Source organism: Mustelus asterias, chromosome 25, assembly GCF_964213995.1.
Source record: "Mustelus asterias chromosome 25, sMusAst1.hap1.1, whole genome shotgun sequence".
NCBI classification, from domain to species: Eukaryota; Metazoa; Chordata; class Chondrichthyes; order Carcharhiniformes; family Triakidae; genus Mustelus; species Mustelus asterias.
Genome location: NC_135825.1, coordinates 18,582,547 through 18,607,804, shown reverse-complemented (window position 1 = coordinate 18,607,804; position 25,258 = coordinate 18,582,547). Strand labels below are relative to the sequence as shown.

Sequence of the window (25,258 nt, the reverse complement as noted above, 5' to 3'; positions counted from 1 at the left end):
TGTTAAATCAAAACCCTTCTCATTCTCGACAGTAGATGTAAAAGTTTCTTTGGCACTGTTTCTAAGAAGGGTCTGCTACCCTGGCATGATACCTAGCCCTCATTGTTATACCATAATATGTAGGAACAAAAGTAGACCATTTGGCCCATCGAGTCTATTCCACCATTCAGTGAGACCATTACTGATCTGATGTGATAATACTCAACTCCACTTTCCCATCTTATCCCCATACCTCTTGATTCCCTTACTGATTAAAAAGCTGTCTATCTCAGCCTTGACCGTACTGAATGACCCAGTGTCTACAGCCCTCTGTGGTAAAGAATTCCACAGAGTCACTGCCCTCTGAAAGAAGAAATTTTTACTCATTTATGTTTTAAATGGGTGCCCCCTTACTCTGAGATTATGCCCACTGGACCTAAACTCTCCAACAAGGGGAAACAGCCTCTCTGCATCTACCCTGTCAAGCCCCCTGAGAATCCTATATATCTAAATAAGATTGTCTTTCATTCTTCTAAACTTCAGTGAGTACAGGCTAAGCCTACTTAACCTCTCCTCATAAGAAATTCCCTCCATACTGAGGATCAACCTCGTGAACCTTCTCTGGACTGCCTCCATTGTCAATATATATTTCTCTAGATAGCGGACCAAAACAGATGATCTGTTTATTCTCATATTGTTGAGGAACAGACACACCTTGGAATTTTCTTTGAAACAATTCTTTCCCTCAGCTGTTTTCAACAAGGATCCACCTCCAGGTTTTCCAACTCTCCTTTCAAGATTCCTTTTCCTTAAAAAGCCACGTGCTTTCAAGCTTTCATGGAAACTGTCAGATCCAGCCACCAATTGAATACTATTGCGCTAAAGACTTGAAATAAGGACACCAGCATTACAATTGCTTCAGATAGCTCTGACTTTTCCCTCGCTAATTGCACCTGGGATTGCACTTCTCAATTCTGTCTGTAACTTCAGTGAAAAATACCCTGCACACATTGCAGTTCCTATTTTCCTTTTAACTTCAATCTTCATGGAAACCTATCTTTCTGCTACTTGGTTTCTAGAACGAGTTGCGTTTTAGTTTCTTGCACTTGCTTTCTTGTTCATTTCTCCATTATATGGCTTTTCTTCTAGCAGAATTGAGAGCTGTTCGTTGATCATAAAATCCCTATGGCGCAGAAGGAGGCCATTCAGGCCATCAAGCCTGCACTGACTCTCTAACAGAGCATCTTACCCAGGCTCTATCCTCGTAACCCCACTTATTTACCCCACTAATCCCCCTAAACTAGACAACTTTGGACACTAAGGGACAATTTTGCATGGCCAATCCACCTAAGCTGCACATCTTTGGACTGTGGGAGGAAATCAGAGCACCTGGTGGAAACCCATGCAGACACAGAATGTGCAAACTCCACACAGACAGTCAGTCAAGGCTGGAATTGAACCCAGTCCCTGGCATTGTGAGGTAGCAGTGCTAACCACTGTGCCACCATGCAGCCTTAGATGCACTGTCTAGTTTCCAAACACCAATTGCTATTAATTCACTTAAGCATTATCACAAGATCTGTCTTTCCTAAAGTGGGCTCTCGTTGCTAAGCAACATCTCATTCTTTCTCCAAGCTGATGTTTACTTTCCAGTCCATGTAGTGGAGGTACCCCCACAGTGCTTATAGGGAGGGTGTTTCCCAGTGACAGTGAAAGAACAGCAATATTGTTCAAAGTCAGGATTATGTGTGAGTTTGAGAGGAACTTGCTGATGGTGGTATCCCCATGTGTTTTGTCTTTCTAGCTGGCACAGGTTTGGAAGATGCTGTGGAAGGAATCTGACGAGTTGCTATAATCCATTTTTGCAGATGGTGCAGGTGGCTGACACTGTGCACCACTGGTGAAGGAAGTGAATATTATGATGGTGAATGGGGCATTGATCAAACAAGCTGCTTTCCTGAAATGTGCAGAGTTTCTTGACTGTTCTGAAGCTTTAATATGACTTGGATGCTGCTCATTCTTGTGTGGGTGAGATATCAGCCCAAACTTCAGAATATTATGCACTGATCCACCCTACACCTGAATGATTATGTGTGCATGCAACTCAATATGAGACAGAGGACATTACAAATCCAAAACAAAATAGCAAAAATGCCCAAGCCAACTTTTCTTTTCTTACATTTAAAACTATGTTAATTGTTTGGGTTTCCTCCAGGTTTTCTCCCACAGTCCAAACATGTGCATGTTAGGTGGACTGGCCAGGCTAAATTGCCCCTTAACGTCAGGAGGATTAGTGGGGTAAATAGGTGGGGTTACGGAGTTAGGGCCTGGGTGGGATAGTTGTGGGTACAGGCTGGATGGGCTGAATAGCCTCCATCTGCACTGTCGGGATTCTATGGACAAAAATGTCAAAGAGAACAGTGAAATCCAGGCAAAATAAGACAGCTGCAACAAAAATCACTGTCATTGTGTGGGATTTTCCAGCCTCTTTAACTAGCAGGATTTTCTTGTTGCGTCAAAGTCAATGGAGATTTGTTTAAAATTTGGCATTGCGATTGTTCAGCATCCTTCATTTTATTCATCCACCATTTTCTTGGCACTTACCTTTAGCTTTATATATTGCTCAATGCATCTTGATTGGGATATCGATAATTCATAATGTTAATTTCTCCATGAATATCCTGGGGCACTCTGGTCAGGGAATTAAGTTGCAGCTCGACCATTTTCCAGGAAATGCAGAGCTTTCCCCAGCATGAATGAAGGAAACATTTACCTTTCTGGTTGAATGTGCACCATTTGCTGCATTGGTTCAAATGGCTGGGCTGATGTCAAAAGCGCACATTGGGAACTTTGAAAGGGAGAAATAATTTATTCCAATGAGGACAATGCCCACTCCACAGGACCAATTTATATTTTCGAATTGCCCAGCAGTTCACTCACTGGGTAGAATTTTCCACCAGTGGGATTTTCCACTTCCGCCGAAGTCAACAGACTTTTAAATGACTCGTTGCGTTTTCCAGTCCCACTCCCTTGGGGTGAAGGGGCCATAAAATTCAGCCCACCATGTGCTGTCCTCTTACAGACTGATGTGGAGATGCTGGCGTTGGACTGGGGTGAACACAGTAAGAAGTCTCACAACACCAGGTTAAAGTCACAACACCAGGTTGGACTTTAACCTGGTGTTGTGAGATTTCTTACTCTTACAGACCAAGAGGAAGTTCCAACCTACCCGGAGCTGAAGCATCGAGCTTTCCCGCTCTTCTTGACTTAAACGTGGAATTAGGAGGGCTAAAAGGGGACATGGAAGGAACCATGGACAAGGAAAATCCCAAGACTTTTTATGCATACATGACAAGTTTGACAAGATCCCACAAAAACTAAAATCGCATGGGATTCATGGTAGGCTGGCTAATGGATACAGAACTGGCTTGGTTATAGAAGACAGAGAGTAGCAGCGGAAGGGTGTTTTTCACAATGGAGATCGGTAGTTATTGGTATTCCACAGGGATCAGTGTTGGGACCTCTGTTGTTTGTAGCATATTTAAATGATCTGAAAATGTGGATGACCTGATTAGTATAATTGCGGATAACACAAAGATTGGTGGAGTTGCTGATAGTGCCGAGGATTGTCAGGGGATACAACAGGATATAGATAGATTGGAGACTTAGGCACAGAAATAGCAGATGGAGTTTAATCTAGACAAATGTGAGGTGATGCATTTTGGAGGATCAAATTTAGATATGAATTATGCTGTAAATGGCAGAACCCTTAGGAATATTAACACATAGAGGGATCTGGGCGTGCAGGTCCACAGTTCCCTAAAAGTGGCAACACAGGTGGCCAAGGTGATTAAGAAGGCATATGGCATGCTTGTTTTCATCAGCCAGTGCATTGAGTACAGGAGTTGGGAAATCATATTGCAACTATATAAAACCTTGTTTCGGCCACATTTGGTGTATTGCGTGCAGTCTGGTCACCACATTATCAGAAGGACGTGGAAGCTTTGGAGAAAGTGCAAAGAAGGTTCATCATGATGTTGCCTGGTCTCGAGGGTGTTGGCTATGAGGAGAGGTTGAATCAACTAGGACTCTTTTCATTGGAAAGACGGAGGCTGAGGGGAGACCTTATAGAGGTCTACAAAATTATGAGAGGCATAGATAGGGTGGATAGTCAGAGGCTTTTTCCAATGGTGGAAGTGTCAATTACAAGGGGGACAGATTCAAAGTTTAAGGGAGATGTTTTGGGGAAGTTTTTCAGAGAGTGGTGGGTGCCTGGAACGCGCTGCCAGAAGAGGTGGTGGAAGCAGGCATGTTAGCAACATTAAAGAGACATCTGGATGGGTGCATGAATATGGAGGAAATAGAGGGATAGGGACTGAATAAGAGCAGAAGGTTTTTTTTTCAGTTAGGGGATCATGATCGGCACGGGCTTGGAGGGCCGTAGGGCCTGTTCCTGCGCTGTACTTTTCTTTGTTCTTTGTTCCTAACCCACCTTAAAAGAACACGGACCTCTCAACTCTTCCCATCAATTTCCTAGCCTGTTACTAGCGCAAAACCAAATCTGGGGTTACAATGAAGGTCGACAATCTAGATGACATTGGAGAGGAGATAAGTTGTTATTCACGAGAAGGTGAAAATATATCACAAAGATAAAATAAGAACTGTTAATTTTCCATGTGACTGACCCTTTTCCAGTGATAAGGTTAATGATGTTTGGAATTATTTATCACTAATGATAAACTCAGTGTATAAAAGGCAGTGTTGGTGCCCTCAACACACCAGCTGCAAGATGGCAAAGCTTCTACTTGGAACAGGTAAGCCTGTTGTGTACCATTTCATTATCTTTGATATTGTAATTTATTTTATGAACTCAGAATTCAAACAGGGAATAGAACAAAGTGAAGACTTGTTTGTCAAATTCAAGCCTAATTATAAATGAATTGATCCCACGCTGTGCGACTTGAAGATGCCTTACTGTTGGGTGGCCTGTTGTCTGGTTCATGTTTTGATCAAATACAACATCATTCCGAATAACCTATTGGATTCTCCTATCTGCTGTTCCTCCACGTAACTCTCTTTGACAGTAACATGCATCTGAATATTCATCCTGTGACACTGAATAACATCAAAGTACAAGTGTGACTGTGAGCAACCCTCGTTCTCTGTTACTTCTCAAGTTTTCCCAATTCTGTTTTCAACCTACGGTGAAGTTGATGAAAACAAATAGAGTTAAATTCTATGATGTGATCGCAGTAAAACTGTAAGAAATTACTCTGCCTGGCATTTTCAGCAATAGCAATAAACTACCTAGGATTAACTGGTTAAATTGGCAACATGAATGCCATACAACCACATTAGCAATGGCAATGCGATTTGCCCCAGAACATTTTATTCACTTAAGGCAGACAGAAAGTTGTTTCGGAATGAGCTCCCTTCCCCACCCCCATTATCTAAAATGTATTTCTCCTGTAGAGTGAGCTTGCTGTGGAGGCAGAATTGGTGTTGACAGTTCATCCCAAAGATCGAGTTAAGGCCCAAGCCCCAACTCTGGGATGGATCAGTATAATTTCTATCCCATTGAGATTGGAGATGACCAATAAGGCTTTTAGTGGGCAATTGGCTGGCAAGCAATCTGGTTTGTTCTGAGACAGTGAACAAGAAGGAGTTGGTGGTAAAGTTGGGCATGGGGGGGCTGTTGATGATAAATTCAGTCTTACAATGATTAAGTGGAAAAAAATATGGTTCGTCTCAAACTGATAGTCAAGCAAAGAAACCTGACAGTACAGAAGCAGAGAAAGGGAAGGTGTTGATGAGTTAAAGCCAGCGTTGTCAATGGATGTGTAGATCCTGGCCCCATGTCTGTCGATGATGCCACCAAAGGGCAGCAAATAGATGCAGAGAAGAGTTTGACCAAGGATGGATTCTTAATGGTTCCTATTCACTCATATAATAGATTGTTGTGATGCCTTAAACCTTTCAGCATATTTTGATCACATTTTTAACACTTCTCCTATATTCTTTATTACAGTGGTGGTCTTGTTGGCGTGCCTGGAACTGGGTGAGTCTTTGTGCTTTTTGAGCTATTTTGAATGATGTGTAATGAGTAGAGGCTCAGTGCTGATTTTCCTTTCTCCTCACTCTCAGGCTCTGCCTACAGACTGGTTTGTTACTTTACAAACTGGTCCCAGTACAGACCAGGAGATGGGAAGTTCAAGCCAGACAATGTGGATCCCTGCTTGTGCACACATATGATCTACGCTTTCGCTGGGATGAGAAGCAATAAAATTGCCACTTATGCATGGGATGATGTGAAACTCTACCACCAATTCAACGCCCTTAAAAACAAGTATAATTATTCTATAAATAGCGAGAACGTACTTGCAATGCTCAGTGTAGTTGGTCCTTATTGTATATTGTTGCGTGTTGAAAAATTATGCTGAATTATATGCAATTTAACATGACTGGCCCATTCAGATAGCTGATGTTTGGGTGAAATTGGGTTATGCTGATTTGTGTCCCATTGGCAGAGCTGAGTTAACGCCTAACGGGTCTGGCAATGCCTGACACGTTCATGATATCACTATGTTGTGCCATATAAGCAAGAAATTACTTTCAACGTGTCAAAAACTCTTGAGGTGGTAGAATGAGCTGAGAAGTTATTTTAATTAGTGTGCAGCTAGATTATACTTGCTATGTGCAGTAAATGTATGTCATACAAAGCGCAGTGTGTACAAACCTGCATCTGTGTGGAAACACTGGGCTGTGGAGAGAGCTGGAATTTCCACTCAGTTCAGTAACTCAGAATGAGAGAGATGGCATTTGCATTTTAATAATTCCAGCCAGCTAAAAAGCACCAATCATTGCATGTTAAATATTCTCACAAAATTGACACTAGTGCCCATTATTGTAGCCCAATAAGAAATGATTCTGTTCCCCTTTTTAAGCTCCTCCCTTGCACTTTGTACTTTCCTGCCTGAGAGGACAACCAGGTAACTATTGTTCACAGGACTCTGCTGTTGATGTTCATTCAATGCTACAATATGCACGTCATCCAGCAAGGTTTATTAAATAAAATCTGGTTAATTTGCAATTACTAAAGCTCCCCTAGACAAACTGCTCCAGTGCAGTTACAATGCTGGCAGCTACTTGACAAGATGTACAATTCCTGAGGTATATTGTATCCAAGAAAAGCAGGACAAATATAACGCAGCCAATTACTGCCCCATCAAGCTCCATTTGATGATTGGAAAAATGTTGGAAGGTGTCCTTGTGCATCAAGCAGCATTCGCAAAATGATAACCTGCTTACTGATGTTCAGGTTGGGTTTCACCTGTGTCAGTTGGCTTCTATCCTCATTTGATCCTTGGTCCACACATAGGAGATGAGAGTGACTTCTGCATTTGACTGAATGTGGCATAAAGGTTCCATGGCAAATGGAAGTCAGTGAGAATCATGGGGAAAACACTTCACTAGTTGGATTCATAGTTGGCAAAAGGAAAAAGGTCATGGTTGTTGGAGGTTAATCATCTCAGTCCCAATTGTTGACCTCAATATAAGAACTATTTCAGTAATGACCTCCATCGTCTGGTCAGAAATGTAAATGCTCTCTGATAATTGCACAATGTTCAATAATATCCGCTAATCCACAGATACAGAAGCAGTCCATGTCTATATGCAGCAAAACCTGGTCAAAATTCAGGCTTTAAGCTGAGAAGGGGCATTAACATTCATGTCACACAAGTGCCAGGGAATGTCCATCTCAACAATAGAGAATTTAACCACCACCCCCCCCCGGTAAATTTAATGGCATTGCCAAATGCTAGCTTTGCCAAAAATGCCACACCGATGAAAGAATAAAATAACGAGATGGTTTTATTGATTGTGGGCCATGCCCACATGAACCATATCCTCATTCCTATGGCACACCATGTTGTGAATGTATGTTCTGCATTGAGGTATTTCTGCTTAACCAAGATTTCGCACTAAATGAAGAAAACAATAGAAAGGTTCGGACAATAATGATGCGTTTGTTTGTGTTCTTTTTTTCAAAATGTACAATGTGTTCAATTTTGCAACAGAAATAAAGACCTTAAAACACTCCTGTCTGTCGGAGGCTGGAACTTTGGAACTTCGAAGTAAGTTGAAAGTTTTTAAAAAAAATATTGGATGAAGAGTGCTTCTTTTCCTATTGCTCATGATGTAAAAGAGACTGGGTCAAAGAGCTAAATTTGGAATGATAAGTGTAGTTTTATACAACTATATATCTTATCTGCTAATGAATGTACTATGACTATGCTGAGCTTTCTATAAAATATAATTCAAACAATATTACTAACAGGATCCCTGTCTGAAACGAAAGCACCTCATTTTCAGAAAGACACATTTGTAGTTAATAAAACCATTCAAGATTGATTGCACTGATTGTCGAGAGCAGCAAAATTACAACATGTCGCAAATATCTTTTTGTAAATTATAATTAGTTTTCTGCTATGTTTTGTAATTTTAAAAGGTATGAAATTCTGAAAGGGTCAGCTGGCAATTACTGAGAGCTAACTACACCTCTTCTGACCTTGGTTAACATTCTACTCTCCTCTAGATTCACCGCCATGGTTTCCTCACCAGGAAACCGCCAGATTTTCATTAAGTCTGCGATTAGCTTCCTGCGCGGTTACGGTTTTGATGGTTTGGATGTTGACTGGGAATATCCTGGCTCAAGAGGAAGTCCCCCACGTGACAAACATCTCTACACCGTGCTGGCACAGGTAGGCACAAATGTATTTAACAGGATGCTTAGTCTACCAGCTAAAATAACACATCTTTCAATCCTGTTTGTAAATTTAAACTTGCTCTCAACGTCCTCATCAAGGACGAGGAACATAGGGACAGGCATGGGCCATTGACCTCTTACAGGCTGTTTGGCCATTCAATTAAATCAGTGCTGATATGTAAACTAACCAACTATTATAGAAACAGATGTAAAATACACTGTTGCACAAATTGTGAAACCTAGAAGTGGAATATTCCAACATGAAACTTATGAATTTATATACAGCAAATTAGTTTGATAGCAACCTCATTAATCAAGGTGATAAAAGATGTCTGTTCCAACTACTGTGCAATAACAGTGATCCATTTAGACTCCATTTAATAAAAATGTGAGAAAATGCTGGAAAGTCTCAGCAGGTCTGGCAGCATCTGTGGAGAAAGAAACTGAGGCCAGAATGTTTTTGCTGTTCATGCTGGTGGAATTTTCCCATCGCACTGCAGTGAGTGGAGATTTGGTTGGGCACCAAATTCTCTGATCTCGCTGCAACGGGCGCACGGCATGAGTGGCTGTGAAGGTTGTGCCCAGAGAGTTAATGCTTTGATTCTGTATGTCTTAATTTGAGTCCAATTAGAACTTGATCCTCCCTTTGACTGTACCCTTGGACAGGCAGACTATTGTCTGACACATGGTCATGGAGATTTTATGAAGCCAGAAAATGCTTTTCTGTGCATCTGAAACTCTTTATTGTTTGTGCCAAATGAAACTTTATTCATTTTCAACTTCCAGGAACTGATGGCAGCCTTTGAAGCTGAGGGGAAAAGCACCGGAAAACCAAGACTGCTGCTGTCACTTGCAGTTGCTGGTGGGAAGAATAACATTGATCCTGGCTATGAGGTTCCTCAGCTTGGACAGTGAGTATCCCTGTTAGTCCCACAATTTTAGCAAGTTTAACCAGTTAGCAGCTGAGCCGTACAGATCTGGACAGCCCTCGGTTCAATCTCCAGCTAGTGTTGAGTTGATTGAATCTAGCTGAGGCAATGTTAGAGTTCCTAAGATTGTTTGGTAATACTGTTCTCATTCCTGCTTGCTTGTCCTGTAACGCACAGTGCTTACATCTGGTCATCGGGTGAGGTTAGAACTGGGCTCGTCTTTAATTCTTTGCACAGTTAATTGATAATCAGTGTTGACTCTCAAAGCTAAGCCTTCAATATTGGTTCATCGTGTGATGCCAGTCGAACTGCAATCTGGCAAAGGGATGGAAAATCATTGAGGATTACATCTAATTCTGCCACATCTAAGATGCCTGGATGTCAGTGTAACTCAGATCTCTTCTCACACAGGACTGTGGACTTTTTCAATGTGATGACATATGATTTCTTTGGACCCTGGAGTCATTCCACTGGAGAAAACAGCCCACTTTATGCTCTCCCAAATTCCAAGAGCACTATCAATGTTGAGTTTAATGTGGTAAGTGTTTGAAAATAGAATCCAGTTACATTTAATATTTCCAAATGGTAAATATCTTCAACCAAGTGGATGCAAAGACCGTCCAGCAGATACTTTCATGTATTTCTTTTATTCTGTAGGACTTTGCAATGAAATACTGGTTAAAGATGGGAGCTCCTGCAGAGAAACTGAATGTTGGATTCGCTACATACGGCCACACCTTCAGACTGACCTCATCCGCCCATGGAGTTGGAGCCCCAACATCAGGTCCTGGACCAGCTGGACCGTACACCAGACAGGCTGGCTTCTTGGCCTATTATGAGGTATTGATACTGATACAACTTTTTACTTCATAAAACTCACAGGATTCTCCTTAGAGAAATTCCAAGTGCCGAATTTGCGTAAAAACTAGAGTAAATTCTGCTTTTTTTTTGGAATCTCCCACACTCTGTGCATCACAGAGAGCCTTAGCTTGAATCTCAATAAAAATCAGGGGGCAGGGCCTATTCCCACTGGTGAAGCCAACTGCATAGTGCTGAGCGGGCCACTGCACGTGCGCCGATCTGTCATAGCGGAGGTTGGCACATGTGCAGTAATCCCGCACTGCCAGTCCCCGATCTCTGGCCAGCTCGATCGCTGGCCAGCACAGCAACCCCTCTGTTTCTCCCATGCCCCGATTGCTGGCCTCCTTCTGGACATCTCCGACGAGCCCCAACGCCCCGCCGTGGCCCACCTCGATCTCTCTCCCTTCTCTCCCAACCCCTGGCAGTCCCGTTCTCCTGATCTCCTGATTCCCCCCCTTGCCCCCCGCACCCTTCCAGCCCCCACTGTCAGCCCACTGGTAGCCCCGACACCCCCCACCCCGCATTCCCGATCCCCCGCCCCCACTCCCACAGCCCCAACCAACCCCAGCAGGCCGACCCCATTCCCCACCATTTACCCTCCAAAAACATTCAGAATTTACTGTGACAGAATTTACTGTGACAATGCAACATATGCTGGCCAATCAGCAATGCCCATGTCCCACAAATGAGTACATCTGCATTACCTTTATCATACAAACTTCCTCTGAAAGACTAAGTAACAAGTAATAATGTAACTGAAAGCATATGTGACCCTGATGCAGTTCGAGCGATGAATGCTTCTGGGATGACCTCATTTAAAAGACAGAAAGTGCATTCTGACATCCTTAGCAAGGACATCGCTTTCTGGCCATCTGTCCCATGTATGAAGGTCCTGCTGCCTCTGCCGGCGACACAACACATGGCATCACTCAGCTTAGGTACCAAAGGAACAGATGCTGAGATGTGCATCATCATGCTTTGATTAACAGAGACAAAGGGCACAATCTTACTGGCCGTTCACACCCCGCTGCCACTGCAAGCAAGGATGAAGAATTTGGCGCTCAGCCAAATCTCTGTTCACTGCAGCGGGACCAGAAAAGCCTTCCAGTGTGAATGGCTGGAAAATTCTGCCCATAACATGAAGCCTCCATCATTGGAAGTTGCTTGACTGGCCATTGTTGTCAACCTTGGAAAATACACAAGGCAAAATGGAAGATGTAAACTTGCATCCCAAACTTTCCTTGCTACCGAAAATCCCAGGGTTCTTTCTGAAAAGATTACACTCACTCAGTTTATGTGCCTATCTTTCGCACTACTTACAAACTCTGAAAACAATCCCTTTGTCAGGTGCATGAGTAAAATCCCAATGCTTATTTAGCTCCTCCTGTGCCGCATGTTGGGAACATTCGGTGCGAGGAATCATTGATTATTTTTAATGAAAAGTGGTATTGTTCAGCATTTGCTTTTTCTGAATTCAATAGATCGTCCTAAACAGCAAAAAAACAACAGGAACTCCAATGTGAGGATTGTAATTCAGAGAAATGTTGTCAATGTATATTGAGAATGTTGCAAAGCATTGTGATCACTGACATTTGGAATGTCTCACTTTTCTCACAGATCTGCACATTTTTGAAGAGTGCCACCGTGGTATGGAATACTCCACAGATGGTCCCATATGCTTACAGAGGGAGAGAATGGATTGGATATGACAATGTGAAGAGCTTTCAAGATAAGGTATCTTCGAGAAGCTGATGTCCTTTTTTTATCTGTTGCTTTGATGCAATATATGTTTGAATATGTAACTATAAGCATTAGAATGGTTGAATAACTAGAACATTACACCATTACACATAGGATGGTTGGAGCGTGACTTCTGTAGAAGAAAGTATAAAATATTGTTCTTGTATCCTGAACCTCAAGTTAGGTGATGAGACCAAGGAAAATTGATAACACAAAACCTCCAGTGAGCTGACTCGTTCATTCCTGCTAAGTTTGACCGCACACAAAACGTTCAGCGAAACAACAGAGCAAAATGAGTCAGTTTAATTTAAAATGGAGAAATTATCTCTTTAAATTTGTTTTGTCCATCATTTTTATTTCTTGGGGCAGCACGGTAGCACAGTGGTTAGCACTGCTGCCTCACTGCGTCAGGAATCTGGATTCGATTCCCGGCTTGGGTCACTGTCTGTGTGGAGTTTGCATGTTCTCCCCGTGTCTGCATGGGTTTCCTCCAGGTGCTCTGGTTTACTCCCAAAGTCCGAAAGATGTGCAGGTTAGGTGGATTGGCCATGTTAAATTGCCCCTTAGTGTCAGGGGGACTAGCTAGGGTAAATGTAGGGGATCGGGCTTGGGTGGGATTGTGGTCGGTGCAGACTTGATAGGCCGAATGGCCTCCTTCTGCACTGTAGGGATTCTATGATTCCAATTAACCTCTCATTCAAGAGTGTTGGAAAAAGTTCATGTTTCTGTCAATTCACCTCTTTGTAGCCGAGATGGAATCAATGGCTGAAAGAGAGGCAGTTTGTGAAATGACACACTTCACAGGTGCAGCAATAGCAATGGTATTTGGGAGATCAATTTTATAGTAATTACAGTAAGTATTTCCATGTCACCTGGTCTATGACTGAAGTCGGCTGGAACAGGTCGTCAGAGGACCTTTGGGCATTTCCAGAATTTTGGAAGATTCATTTTGTATTCAGCTGTGGTGCTTTGTAAATGCCAAATTATATTTGAAGTAAATATTGCTCCCAAACAAGGATTTGTGAAATTAATTTGTGAGCAATGTATTTCAGGTTGCGTGGATGAAAAAGGTCAACATTGGAGGAGCTATGGTGTGGGATCTTGCTCTGGATGATTTCTCTGGTGCTTTCTGCGGCCAAGGAGCATACCCCCTCATTAACACTCTGTACACTGGACTTGGAGTTTCTACAGGTAAGTATCAGGATTCTTTATACTTGGAACTTACTAGAGTGGTTGGGGAATGTTTCAACTAATATGGTGGAGGATAGGAACCTATGTTTCCTCAGTAGTTCCCAGTGAACTGAATTTCCAAGAAGCTTGTTCCTTATACCATATGGAATTGAGTTCTACTAGAGCCTTTCATTGCAGCAACAGCCCTTGACTTTGCAATGTTTACCTTTGTTTTCTTCTGATTTTGAAGAAAGAAATTAATTTCCGAATTTTGTTTCATTCCAGGTTGTGTTCCTTCCAAAAAACCACAAAAGCCACCTGTCCCTAGCGGTGGAGGCGGCAGTGGGTTCTGCACTGGCAAAACTAATGGTACCTACATTGATCCCAAAGACAAGAGCAAGTTTTATGAATGTGTCAATGGAAGGACCTACCAGGAGACTTGCGCTTCTGGATTAGTCTTTGACACCTCCTGTGAATGCTGCAACTGGCCATAATGGGAAATCAGAAGGTAAGTTTGCTCAGGACCTAAATAACAATTCAAAGTCGCCATCCTGTGGAAATTAATAATGTTGAGGTGGTGTAAAATGCCAGCGTGGCCTTCAATAGAAGTCCTAGTTCATTAGAATTTCAAAACTGATGGGTAAAATTTAATAAACTGCAGCTCACAGGGTGTACAAGTACAACATTTGACGATGTGTGTCAAATGAATGTAAATTCATTTTCCTAGTTTTGATTGGGTGTAAATGGATGGTATGCCCCTACTTTCATACGATTTTTTATTGGCTTATCGGATGTTGGTTTCATTGTCTTGCCCAGCTTTAATTTCCCATCCTTAATTACCCTCGATTAGCCGCCATCCTGAACCACTGCAGTCCCCGCGACAATGCTCTGACATCATAAACATCTGCAATGATATTTTCACAAAACAAGGTTACTGAGATTTAATTCAGCCCAAGCTGCTTTTCCATATATGTTCCAGAGCCTAGTTGTGGAATTGGGGAATTCTGTGTGGCCCTGGTCAGTTCTGTTGGGTGAAGATGTGTTGTTGGGGAAGAAGAAAGGCGAGGAAACAAGAAAAGAATTATAATTTTAAAAATAGACCTAATATAGAAATTGTTTTTAATGCGACTGATGTGATATTGGAACATTATTGTTCAATAAGAGAACACTAAAACATTCTTTATTTTTCCAGCTTGCTTCAATCTTCGTTGGGCACCAGTGAAGCTGTAACTGGTCTTCAGTTTAATTACTGAAGTGGCACTACTTTGTGGATGAAGATCATTAATGTACCACATCTAATTTGTCTCAACTGAAGATGTAAATTGTAGTTTAAACAGAAAAATAAAATCACTGGTTCATTAAAAAAACAACTTCCTTGTATTTTTTTGTGAAGTGATGCTGCAAAGGCTGGGAGCTGACAACATTCTGACAATGGTGCTGAAGACTTGTGCTAATATAGCTGAGTCCCTGGCCAGGCTCTTTCAGAATCTGCCCCCTCCAATGTGAAAAATTGACTGGGTATATTCTATCCAAATAAGGCAGGACAAATCCAATCTGGCCAAATACTGCCCCATTAGACTACTTTTAATCATTAGCAAAGGGATTGAAGGGTCATCGACAGTGCGCTCATCCAGCACATGCTCAGCAGTAACATGTTCACTGACACTCAGCTTGGGTTCAGTCAGAGCCACTCAGCTCCTAATCTCATTGCAGCCTTTTTGGAAACATGGACAAAAGAGCCAAACTCAAATATGAGGTGACACCAAGGCAGCATTTGACTGAGTGTGGCATCAGGGAGCCTAGCAGAACTGGAGTCAATAGGAATCAAGTGTTGGAGTCATACATAGACAAAAGGAGATGGTTGTGGTTGTTGGAGGTCAATCATCTCAGTCCCAGGTCATAGTTGTAGGATTTCCATGGGGTAGTGTCCAACCACCTTCAGCTGCTTCATCAATGACTTTCCTGCCATCATAAGGCCAGAAATGTATATTCTCTGATGATTGTACATTGTTCAGCATAGTTTCCTGTGGTGGACCTCAGTTGTGCCTTTGTCCTATATGGACCACCGTTGTGTGTGTTTGTCATACCTGGACACATCCCCTTCCAGTTTGGTTCCTCCCCTCAGCACCTAGTATAAAGGTGGCTGTCTCCTCCCCCTTGTTCAGTCCAGGTCGGTTAATTGTTGGGATCTGCTCCTGATTCTGTTGTGAATAAAAGCCTACACTTATATTGGCATATCGGTAGTCTTTCGCCTTATTGATAGCGCATCATTTCCTATTGCTCAGAAGCAGTCCATGTCAATATGCAGAAAGTCCCAGTGAACATTCAGATTAGGGCTGTTAAGTGACAAGTAACGTTCATGCCACTCAAATGTCAGGCACTCACCATCTCCAATAAGAAAGAACCTGGTTATATTTCCAATTCAGTGGCATCCGCAGTGCTAAATCCCCATCTACCTCCTGGGGGTTCCCGTTGATCAGAAATTTAACTGGACTAGCCAAACAAATCCTGTAACTACACGAACAGAGGCTGGGAATTCTGTGGAGAGTAACTCATTTCCTGACTCCCAATCTGCAGTCCACCTTCCACAGGGCACAAGTCAGGAGTGTGCACCTCTCCACTTGTCCAGATCAGTACAGCTCCAATACCCCTCTTCTCCCCCATGTTGAATGGGACTTTTTTCCCTGGGCTTTGAGTCATAGAGTCATAGAGGTTTACAGCATGGAAACAAGCCCTTCGGCCCAACTTGTCCATGCCACCCTTTTTTTTAAACCCGTAAACTATTCCCAATTGCCCACATTTGGCCCATATCCCTCTATACCCATCTTACCCATGTAACTGTCTAAATGCTTTTTAAAAGACAAAATTGTACCCGTCTCTACTACTACTTCTGGCAGCTTGTTCCAGACACTCACCACCCTCTGTGTGAAAAAATTGCCCCTCTGGATACTTTTGTATCTCTCCCCTCTCACCTTAAACTTATGCCCTCTAGTTTTAGATTCCTCTACCTTTGGGAAAAGATATTGACTATCAAGCTGATCTGTGCCCCTCATTATTTTATAGACCTCTATAAGATCACCCCTCAGCCTTCTACGCTCCAGAGAAAAAAGTCCCAGTCTATCCAGCCTCTCCTTATAACTCAAACCATCAAATCCCAGTAGCATCCTAGTAAATCTTTTCTGCGCTCTTTCTAGTTTAATAATATCCTTTTTATAATAGGATGACCAGGACTGTACACAGCATTCCAAATGTGGCCTTACCAATGTCCTGTACAACTTCAACAAGACGTCCCGACACCTGTAGTCCATGTTCTGACTGATGAAACCAAGCATGCTGAATGCCTTCTTCACCACTCTGTCCACCTGTGACTCCACTTTCAAGGAGCTATGAACATGTACCTCTCGATCTCTTTGTTCTGTAACTCTCCCCAATGCCCTACCATTAACTAAGTCCTGCCCTGCTTCAATCTACCAAAATGGATCACCTCGCATTTATCTAAATTAAATTCCATCTGCCATTTGTCAGCCCAATAGCCCAATTGATCAAGATCCTGTTGCAATCGGAGATGACATTCTTCACTGTTTACTATGCCACCAATCTTGGTATCATCTGGAAACTTACTAACCCATGTCTCCTATATTCTCATCCAAATCATTATTATAAATGACAAATAACAGTGGACCCAGCACTGATCCCTGAGGCACACAGCTGGTCACAGGCCTCCAGTTTGAAAAACAACCCTCTACAACCACCCTCTGGTTTCTGGCAAGAAGCCAACTTTGTATCCATTTAGATACCTCACCTTGGATCCCGTGAGATTTTAACCTTATGCAACAACCTACCATGCGGTACCTTGTCAAAGGTCTTGCTAAAGTCTGTGAAGACAACATCATCTGCATTGCCCTCATCTACCTTCTTGGTTACCCCTTCAAAAAACTCAGTTAAATTTGTGAGACATGATTTTCCACTCACAAAGCCATGCTGACTGTCCCTAATCAGTCCTTGCCTCTCTTCATGCCTGTAGATCCTGTCTCTCAAAATAGCTTTCAACAACCTTAACTGAGTAAGTCCTGCCCAATGCCCCTCATTATTTTATAGACCTCTATAAGATTGCTTGGGGGCAAACCTATAGAGACCTATAAAATAATGAGGGGCATAGAAAAGTTAGGTAGTCAACATCTTTTCCCAAAGGTGGGGAATCTAAAGCTAGAGGCCATAGGTTTAAGGTGAGAGGGGAGAGGTAGAAAAGGGTCCAGAGGGGCAATTGTTTCACTCAGAGGGTGGCGAGTGTCTGGAACGAGCTGCTGAAGGCAGTAGTAGAGTCGGGTACAATTTTGTCTTTTAAAAGCATTTAGACAGTTACATGGGTAGGATGGGTATACATGGACAAGTTGGGTTGAAGGGCCTGTTTTCATGCTGTAAACCTCTATGACACGTAACAAGCAAGAAGTTTGGCAGCATCCAGGGCAAAGCAGCCTTCTTGACTGGCAACTAACCCACCACCTTAAACATCTGCTCCCTCCATCACCAATGCACAATGGCAGCAGTGTGTACCATTAGCAAGATGCACTGCCATAACTCACCAAGTGTCCTCTGACAGCACCTTCTGAAATTGCACCTCTACCACCTAAAAGGAAATGATGGCAGATGCCGTGGACAGCACAGTGGCACAGTGGTTAGCTCTGTTCTCTCAGAGCCCCAGGGACCCAGGTTCAACTCTGGCTTTGGGCGACTGTCTGTGGAGTTTGCATCTTCTCCCCATGTCTGCGTAGGTTTCCTCACGGTTCTCCGGTTTCCTCCCACAGTCCAGTGATGTCTGGTTAGATTGATTGACCATGCTAAGTTGCCCCTTAGTGCCAGGGGATGTGTAGGTTTACAGGATTGGCCATGATAAATGTCTGGGGTAATGGGGATAGGGTGGGGGTCTGTCAGAGACTTGGTGCAGATTCAATGGGCCAAATGGCCTGCTTCTGCACTGTAGGGATTCTATGATTCTATGTGTGGGGACACTGCCACCTGCAAATTCCCCTCCAAGCCACACACCATCCTGACTTGGAGCTGTGTCAAAATTCCTTCACCGTTGTTGGGTCAGAATCCCAATACCCCCTCCCTAACAGCACTGCGGGTTTACCCACACTACATGGACTGCAGCAGTTCAAGAAGAGGGCTCACTACCACTTTCTAAAAGGCAGTTAGAGATGGGCAATAAATACTGGTGTAGCTAGTGTTGCCTGAACCTATTGAAAAAAAATCCACTTTGTTTGAAAGGACTTCATTTGCATTAATTTATTTCCAACATTAAAGTTTAAGGGAGAAACAGACAATTAAAACTTTGACACAAACTCAAAGCCCAGCTCTCCGATATCTACAGTCGTTTTTGCATGTCACAAGGAGAGAATTTCTGGAACGAAAATGGAACAAACTGAGTTTTGGTATCCTGCATCCTACTGACATTTGTTTTCACAAGAAAAGTGAAATTAATAATTCAATTAGCATATTAATTAATTGCGTGAGAGACAGATATAGGTTGGGACCGAAACTTTAATTGGCAGTACATTTCAGATTTTTGTATCATCTGTAAACCTTTCATCATGCCATCTACCTAAGTGCTGAGCGAATGTGAAAATGGTAGAGTTTCTGATCCAATTATTTAGTAAGACCACAAATTAAATTATGACACTCAGTGCAAAAAATGATGCACAATCTGATTCCTGTCAGTAGGGGGAGGGGGCGGGACCTAAGCTCACCAGAAAGCCAGCTGCTCATACAAGAGGTCATATTTGCGCATGCGCAGATCTCTCAGTTCTTTGCAGTCACTGGCCCCCCTGGTGGATCCCTCTCATTGGATTTCACCCCCCCCCACCCACTCCGGATGATCGCATGCCCACCCCAGCCTGGTCAATCCCCCCCAGCCCGGTCACTTGCCGCCGACCACCCCAGCTGATACGCATTGCAGAGTGTGCAGCTCCACCCCTGTTTGCGTCCTTTATGCCCTGCCCCATCATGGTCCCACCCTCTCCCCTTAGACCCTGCCCCTCAGGCTGCACCCCCTTGGCACTGCCCAGTGCCTGGTGGGTAGTGCCAGCCTGGCAGTGCCAGGGTGCCTGGTAGGCAGTGCCAGGGCGCTAGGCTGGCTCTGCCCAAGGGGCACTGCATCCTACTTCTGACCTCCCAGGAGCACCTCAATGGCCTCCGGTCCTACTGGCGAGGCTATCACGTCAAGTCCCCTTGCTGGGGACCATATGTGAGCCTCGTTTGTGAGTGACTTCACCGGTGAGGCTGCAAAGGCAAGTGAGCCCAGAGAATTGCTCCCCGGGCTCACTAATAATGCGGATGACACGAAGATGGCTGGAATTGCGGATAGCGAAGAGCATTGTCGGGCAATACAGCAGGATATAGATAGGCTGGAAAATTGGGCGGAGAGGTGGCAGATGGAATTTAATCCGGATAAATGCGAAGTGATGCATTTTGGAAGAAATAATGTAGGGAGGAGTTATACAATAAATGGCAGAGTCATCAGGAGTATAGAAACACAGAGGGACCTAGGTGTGCAAGTCCACAAATCCTTGAAGGTGGCAACACAGGTGGAGAAGGTGGTGAAGAAGGCATATGGTATGCTTGCCTTTATAGGATGGGGTATAGAGTATAAAAGCTGGAGTCTGATGATGCAGCTGTATAGAACGCTGGTTAGGCCACATTTGGAGTACTGCGTCCAGTTCTGGTCGCCGCACTACCAGAAGGACGTGGAGGCATTGGAGAGAGTGCAGAGAAGGTTTACCAGGATGTTGCCTGGTATGGAGGGTCTTAGCTATGAGGAGAGATTGGGTAGACTGGGGTTGTTCTCCTTGGAAAGACAGAGAATGAGGGGAGATCTAATAGAGGTATACAAGATTATGAAGGGTATAGATAGGGTGAACAGTGGGAAGCTTTTTCCCAGGTCGGAGGTGACGATCACGAGGGGTCACGGGCTCAAGCTGAGAGGGGCGAAGTATAACTCAGACATCAGAGGGACGTTTTTTACACAGAGGGTGGTGGGGGCCTGGAAAGCGCTGCCAAGTAGGGTGGTGGAGGCAGGCACGCTGACATCGTTTAAGACTTGCCTGGATAGTCACATGAGCAGCCTGGGAATGGAGGGATACAAATGATTGGTCTAGTTGGACCAAGGAGCGGCACAGGCTTGGAGGGCCGAAGGGCCTGTTTCCTGTGCTGTACTGTTCTTTGTTCTTTGTTCTTTATAATACTTAAATCAACATTTAAATTGATTTATAGTGCGGTAAAATTGCAAGAGGTGAGAAACCTGGTACAAAGCTGATTTTTTTCCTCTTGTGCAATCTTTCTGGCTCACCCTGCTCATCAACTGGTGTAATGAGCAAATAAGATCGCCCCCTCAATCACTGATATATATGCAACAAAAGCAAAGAGTCCCAGTAGTGATTCATGAAGAGCCAGACTGGGAAAAGTCTCCCTGACACTAAACACCCATTGACTTTGACCCATTGCTTCCTTTCACTGAACCAAATTTGGATCCAGCTTGCCACTTGCCCCTTGGATCCCATTTTCTCTTACTTTTCTGGCCAATCTACCACATGGAATATTGTCCACTAATGGAATATATCGGCACAAGTATTGCAAAAGGAAGTGAGGTCTTGTACACAGAAAGTGCATGCAGACAAAAGGTTTGTTAACCTATTACAGATTGTAGCAATAGGATGTATTTCAAGTTTTGCTGAGTTATACAATATGTAAAAAAACAGTAATGTTAAGGAGTGGCTTCAATGTGTTGATGAAAGGGTAAATGCCTTGACTGCATTTAGTTCTTCTGAAATCATCCAGATCTAAAGTTCACACCATGGCACCTCCGAAGTTGTTATCCTTCAGCCTTTGTGTCTGGTAAAAAAAGATACAAAAGTACAATTTACGCTGTTAAATAAAATTGACACTTTTTGGAGATGTTTTTCCTTGTAAAAAATATATACTGGCTGATCAATATATTGGTTTGATATTCCTCTCTTGTAAGTTCGCAAAATATACAGAAAGTGCATGCAGGCATAAGCTTTGTTAACTCTAAACATTAGGGCTCTAAACATGGAGAAGTAAAAGGAAGGAGACCCTGGACATTTTTCCATTGCTTTGAGATTTCTGTGGCTCCCCTGCAGAAAAGGAACAACACATCAGTGATTTCTTTACAAAATGGACAATATTAATGAACCAGTTTCTAAGTCAATGAAGCTCCATTAATTAACCTTCATTTATGGTGATCTGTGTTGATCTCAGCTAGTATTGGTCAGGAAATTGAATACTTAAGACACATGTGAAATTATGCAGACAGATTTATAACATACTTTGGTTATAAGGTTCTGCTGCTTGTCATATTCAACCCATTGATTATCTTTGAATGTGTTGTTCTGTCTGGTCCCTGGGTGAGATCACCAAATTTGTTATCCCTGTGGGAACTATCTCAGTACGAGCCCCAAAGTGTTATGATTCTAAATTTGATACCCCCAAAAGATTATGATCTCGGATGAGGAGGGATGAACTGACTCCCCCGGGGGAATTCCCCAACCCCCCAGCCACATGTTTCTCGGAAACCCAGGCCCGGTAAGATTGTCAGAGGTGAGAAACCTGGCGCGAACCCAATTTTTCACCGGCTTGCCCCATCCATCGACTGGCGGGATGAGAAGATAAGATTGACCCATCATTTCAAAATGATTTTATTTAATAATCAAGATTGATAAATGGGGGAGTTGAAGGATGGAATCTTGAGCCCAGACTCTCTGTCCATGGGAATGATGGCCTGGGCTCAAAATGCAAAGAGTTTGGAAAAGCATGATTCTCGCTGGCGAGGTCACGCTTTCCAATTTTGGTTTGATTTGATTTATTATTGTCACTGTATTAGTATACAGTGAAAAGTATTGTTTCTTGTGCGCTATACAGACACAGCATACCATTCATAGAGAAGGAAGCGAGAGAATGCAGAATGTACCGTCACAGTCATAGCTAGAGTGTAGAGAAAGATCAACTTAATGAGAGAGTTTAAAAGAGTTAGAATGAAGTTTTAGAAGCATAGAACGAGAGTAAAAGATAGAATGAGAAGGTATGCTGGGCACAGCTTGCACGAGGTTGCCTCGCTCTGGCGCCATCTTGAAAAATTGAGCTCACTAGCAGAGAGATGCAGAACACACCAGGGAAGGGTGCAAACCTAATTTGAATGTATCAGCATATCATTAGTGAGCACTCGCTCCAGATATTGAGCCCCACTGTAAACTCAGCTGGTGCCGATGTGATGTCGCCTCCGAGGGGGATATCGGAGGTGGGCATTCAGGCAGCCAATGTGTCTCAGGCTGTCCAAGACCAAGGAGAATGCTGGGCACACAAAGAAGTGCCGGGGGTGAGGGTCATTGTCGCCATCTGGATTTGCGGGGGGTGGGGGGGGGCGGGGGAGGGAATGGAGGGGTTGGGAGGTGTGGGTAGGTTCCTTAGAGGCCTTAACTTCCCTTCATATTGGGCTGCCCCTTGCACCAAGAGGATGCACTGGCTGCCAAGCATACATCACTTCCTGGTTCCTCTATGCTGGGTCACTGTTCAAACAATAGCTGAGTGGGTGCCCTTCCTTGATGGAGCTGCAAATTGGGTGGGAGGTCGCCACAACAGAGGGGCAGTACTGGGCATGACTATGAGGTCCTGAGGTCCTACTTTGTGAGAGGCCAGGCTGCAAGGGCAGTATGGTGGTGGGGGGGGGGGGGGGGATCAGTGATGGGCAGCTACGCTGCCTCATGTGGAATAAAGACCCTCTCACTTGGGGGAGGGTGAATGCAGTGAAACCGACAACCCTTACTCTGTCAATGGAGTGAGGATGTGGAGATGCCGGCGTTGGACTGGGGTAAACACAGTAAGAAGTTTAACAACACCAGGTTAAAGTCCAACAGGTTTATTTGGTAGCAAAAGGTGGCTTTTGCTACCAAATAAACCTGTTGGACTTTAACCTGGTGTTGTTAAACTTCTTACAATGGAGTGAGGCCAGAGGGGATTACTGGACAGGAAGTTCATATCCACTTCTCTGTGAACTCTGACTCTCAGGTACAGGATTTTCACAGTAACTTCACTGCAGTGTCAATGTAAGCCTACTTGTGACACTAATAAATAAACTTTAAACTTTAGCTGTGAGAGGGCATTTAGTATTAACTGTTTGGTTTCGTTTAGTTGAACTGTTTGGTTTAACTGTACAGCATTAAAGACCTGGAAGAATGACACTGCCCCCAAGGGAATTTCTTGAAAAGCTAATTGCAGACCTCTCAAGAATCAGCTGTGTACCATTAAGAAGATCATTGTTGCCAGAGCGACTAACTGACTGTACCGTGAGGAGTTAAGCATATCAGTTTAATAGCCAGAGCTAGATTTAGTTGCACAGTCTGGAGACAAAAGTTTACTCTTTGGAATACAAAGCCCCAAGCATATGGACGCATATTTCAGGTCAAGCTTTAGCAGTACACAGCTCACACTGTGGAGAACCCCTAGAGACACCACTCGCCCTGCTCAATATCATGACTGGCACCATCTTTGAGCTGCCCCATCAGGATAGAGATCTTGTTGTCTGCATTCTCTCTGATGCACTTTAGTGCTATGCCAGGTCGAGAGTTATGTTCTTTGGTGGTGGGATGGAGAATGTACGGTCAGATGCCATAAGACAATGGAGGCTCAACACTCACTATTCATCCTGCTGGAGTACAGAGGAAGCTATATAGGGATGCAGCTGTAGTGTCAGAGGGGGGTGGTGTGAGGGAGAGCAGAAATTCACACAGGTGAAGGGAAGCTGGAGTGTGAGGGGAATGGCAGCGAGTAGTGGGGGGAACATGGTGATTGGGGAAGGGGGAGGAGGGCCTCCTTACAGGTATTGGTAAAAGCCTAAGTGGCTGGGTGAGAGATGAAGGTGGAGCTGTGAGGGGTGTTTGACGGGGTCCAGAATAAGACTGCGTGGGGGTCACTTACCCTCGCTGAGTGAAGAAGATTGTTCATCATCATACGGCAATGCTGCCCCGTTCTCTGCTGCAGCACTCACCAGGGCTGCCACTGCATCGCAGGCTGGGGGTGGGAACCTTGGAGGAAGGATATCTTCTGGACTGGATGTAGAGTGCATCCCACCTCTGTCACACGCCATCCCGCAGACCGGTCAAGGCTCCCTCTGAGAGATGCAGTGCGGGCTGCCTGGCTGCCATCCCCTGCACTTGCTGTGGAGCAAGTGCTGGCGAGTGCTGGGGAGCCATTTATATGGAGTTGGGTGGGCAAATCAAGGGGAGGCTGTCGTGAACACAGTGTGATTCCCGTGGCCATAAAACTTTGGTTAATCAGGCTCAATTTTTGGTCAGAAATTACACCTGAGTCTTCAGCAGGATTCATTCAGTATTTCTCACCGGAACCAACACGTTGTCTAATTTTGGTAAGGTCGCCCCCATAGCTGTGATATGATGAATGACTCTGAGTGGAGAAATTGGCTTCATGCTACTTTGATATTGTAGACAGTCACATAGGTGCTTTTATCATCAATTAGTAATTGTGATTTTAACAGGGACAGAAGTGTTGATGATGTAACTGAGAGAATCATAGAATCCCGACAGGATCATATTCCACATAGGTGCAGATCCATTCTGAATGAAATGATAGTCAGTGTTGAGATCCTGTTGGTAGTTTCAAAATCACTAGTTTTTGTGTGACTATCATTTTGTAGTTTGAATTAATATGCTCTTATGCATTTTCTGCCAAAATTGATGGAAGCCATTTTAATGCAAACTACAGCAGTAATATTGGAAAGCAGCCA

The 25,258-nt window shown here is 43.7% G+C and overlaps 1 protein-coding gene across 1 annotated transcript; it reads left to right on the top strand.

Moving 5' to 3' along the window:
• The first annotated feature begins 4,768 nt into the window (after positions 1 to 4,768).
• On the top strand, positions 4,769 to 14,718 carry LOC144479250 (acidic mammalian chitinase-like). The gene is made up of 12 exons (XM_078197921.1): positions 4,769 to 4,793; positions 6,008 to 6,037; positions 6,124 to 6,325; positions 8,058 to 8,114; positions 8,576 to 8,741; positions 9,533 to 9,657; positions 10,087 to 10,213; positions 10,333 to 10,515; positions 12,154 to 12,270; positions 13,329 to 13,467; positions 13,732 to 13,954; positions 14,639 to 14,718. The coding sequence occupies exons 1-11, from the start codon at positions 4,769 to 4,771 to the stop codon at positions 13,938 to 13,940; spliced, it is 1,380 nt and encodes a 459-aa protein (XP_078054047.1). The 3' UTR covers positions 13,941 to 13,954; positions 14,639 to 14,718.
• The last annotated feature ends 10,540 nt before the right edge of the window (positions 14,719 to 25,258 follow it).

Bases quoted from the DNA above. Each gene is read 5' to 3' on its own strand.
- LOC144479250 (XM_078197921.1), top strand. From the start codon at position 4,769: ATGGCAAAGCTTCTACTTGGAACAG. The intron at 8,115-8,575 runs GTAAGTTGAAAG...ACTCTCCTCTAG, and splicing joins TGGAACTTTGGAACTTCGAA to ATTCACCGCCATGGTTTCCT. The intron at 13,468-13,731 runs GTAAGTATCAGG...GTTTCATTCCAG, and splicing joins TGGACTTGGAGTTTCTACAG to GTTGTGTTCCTTCCAAAAAA.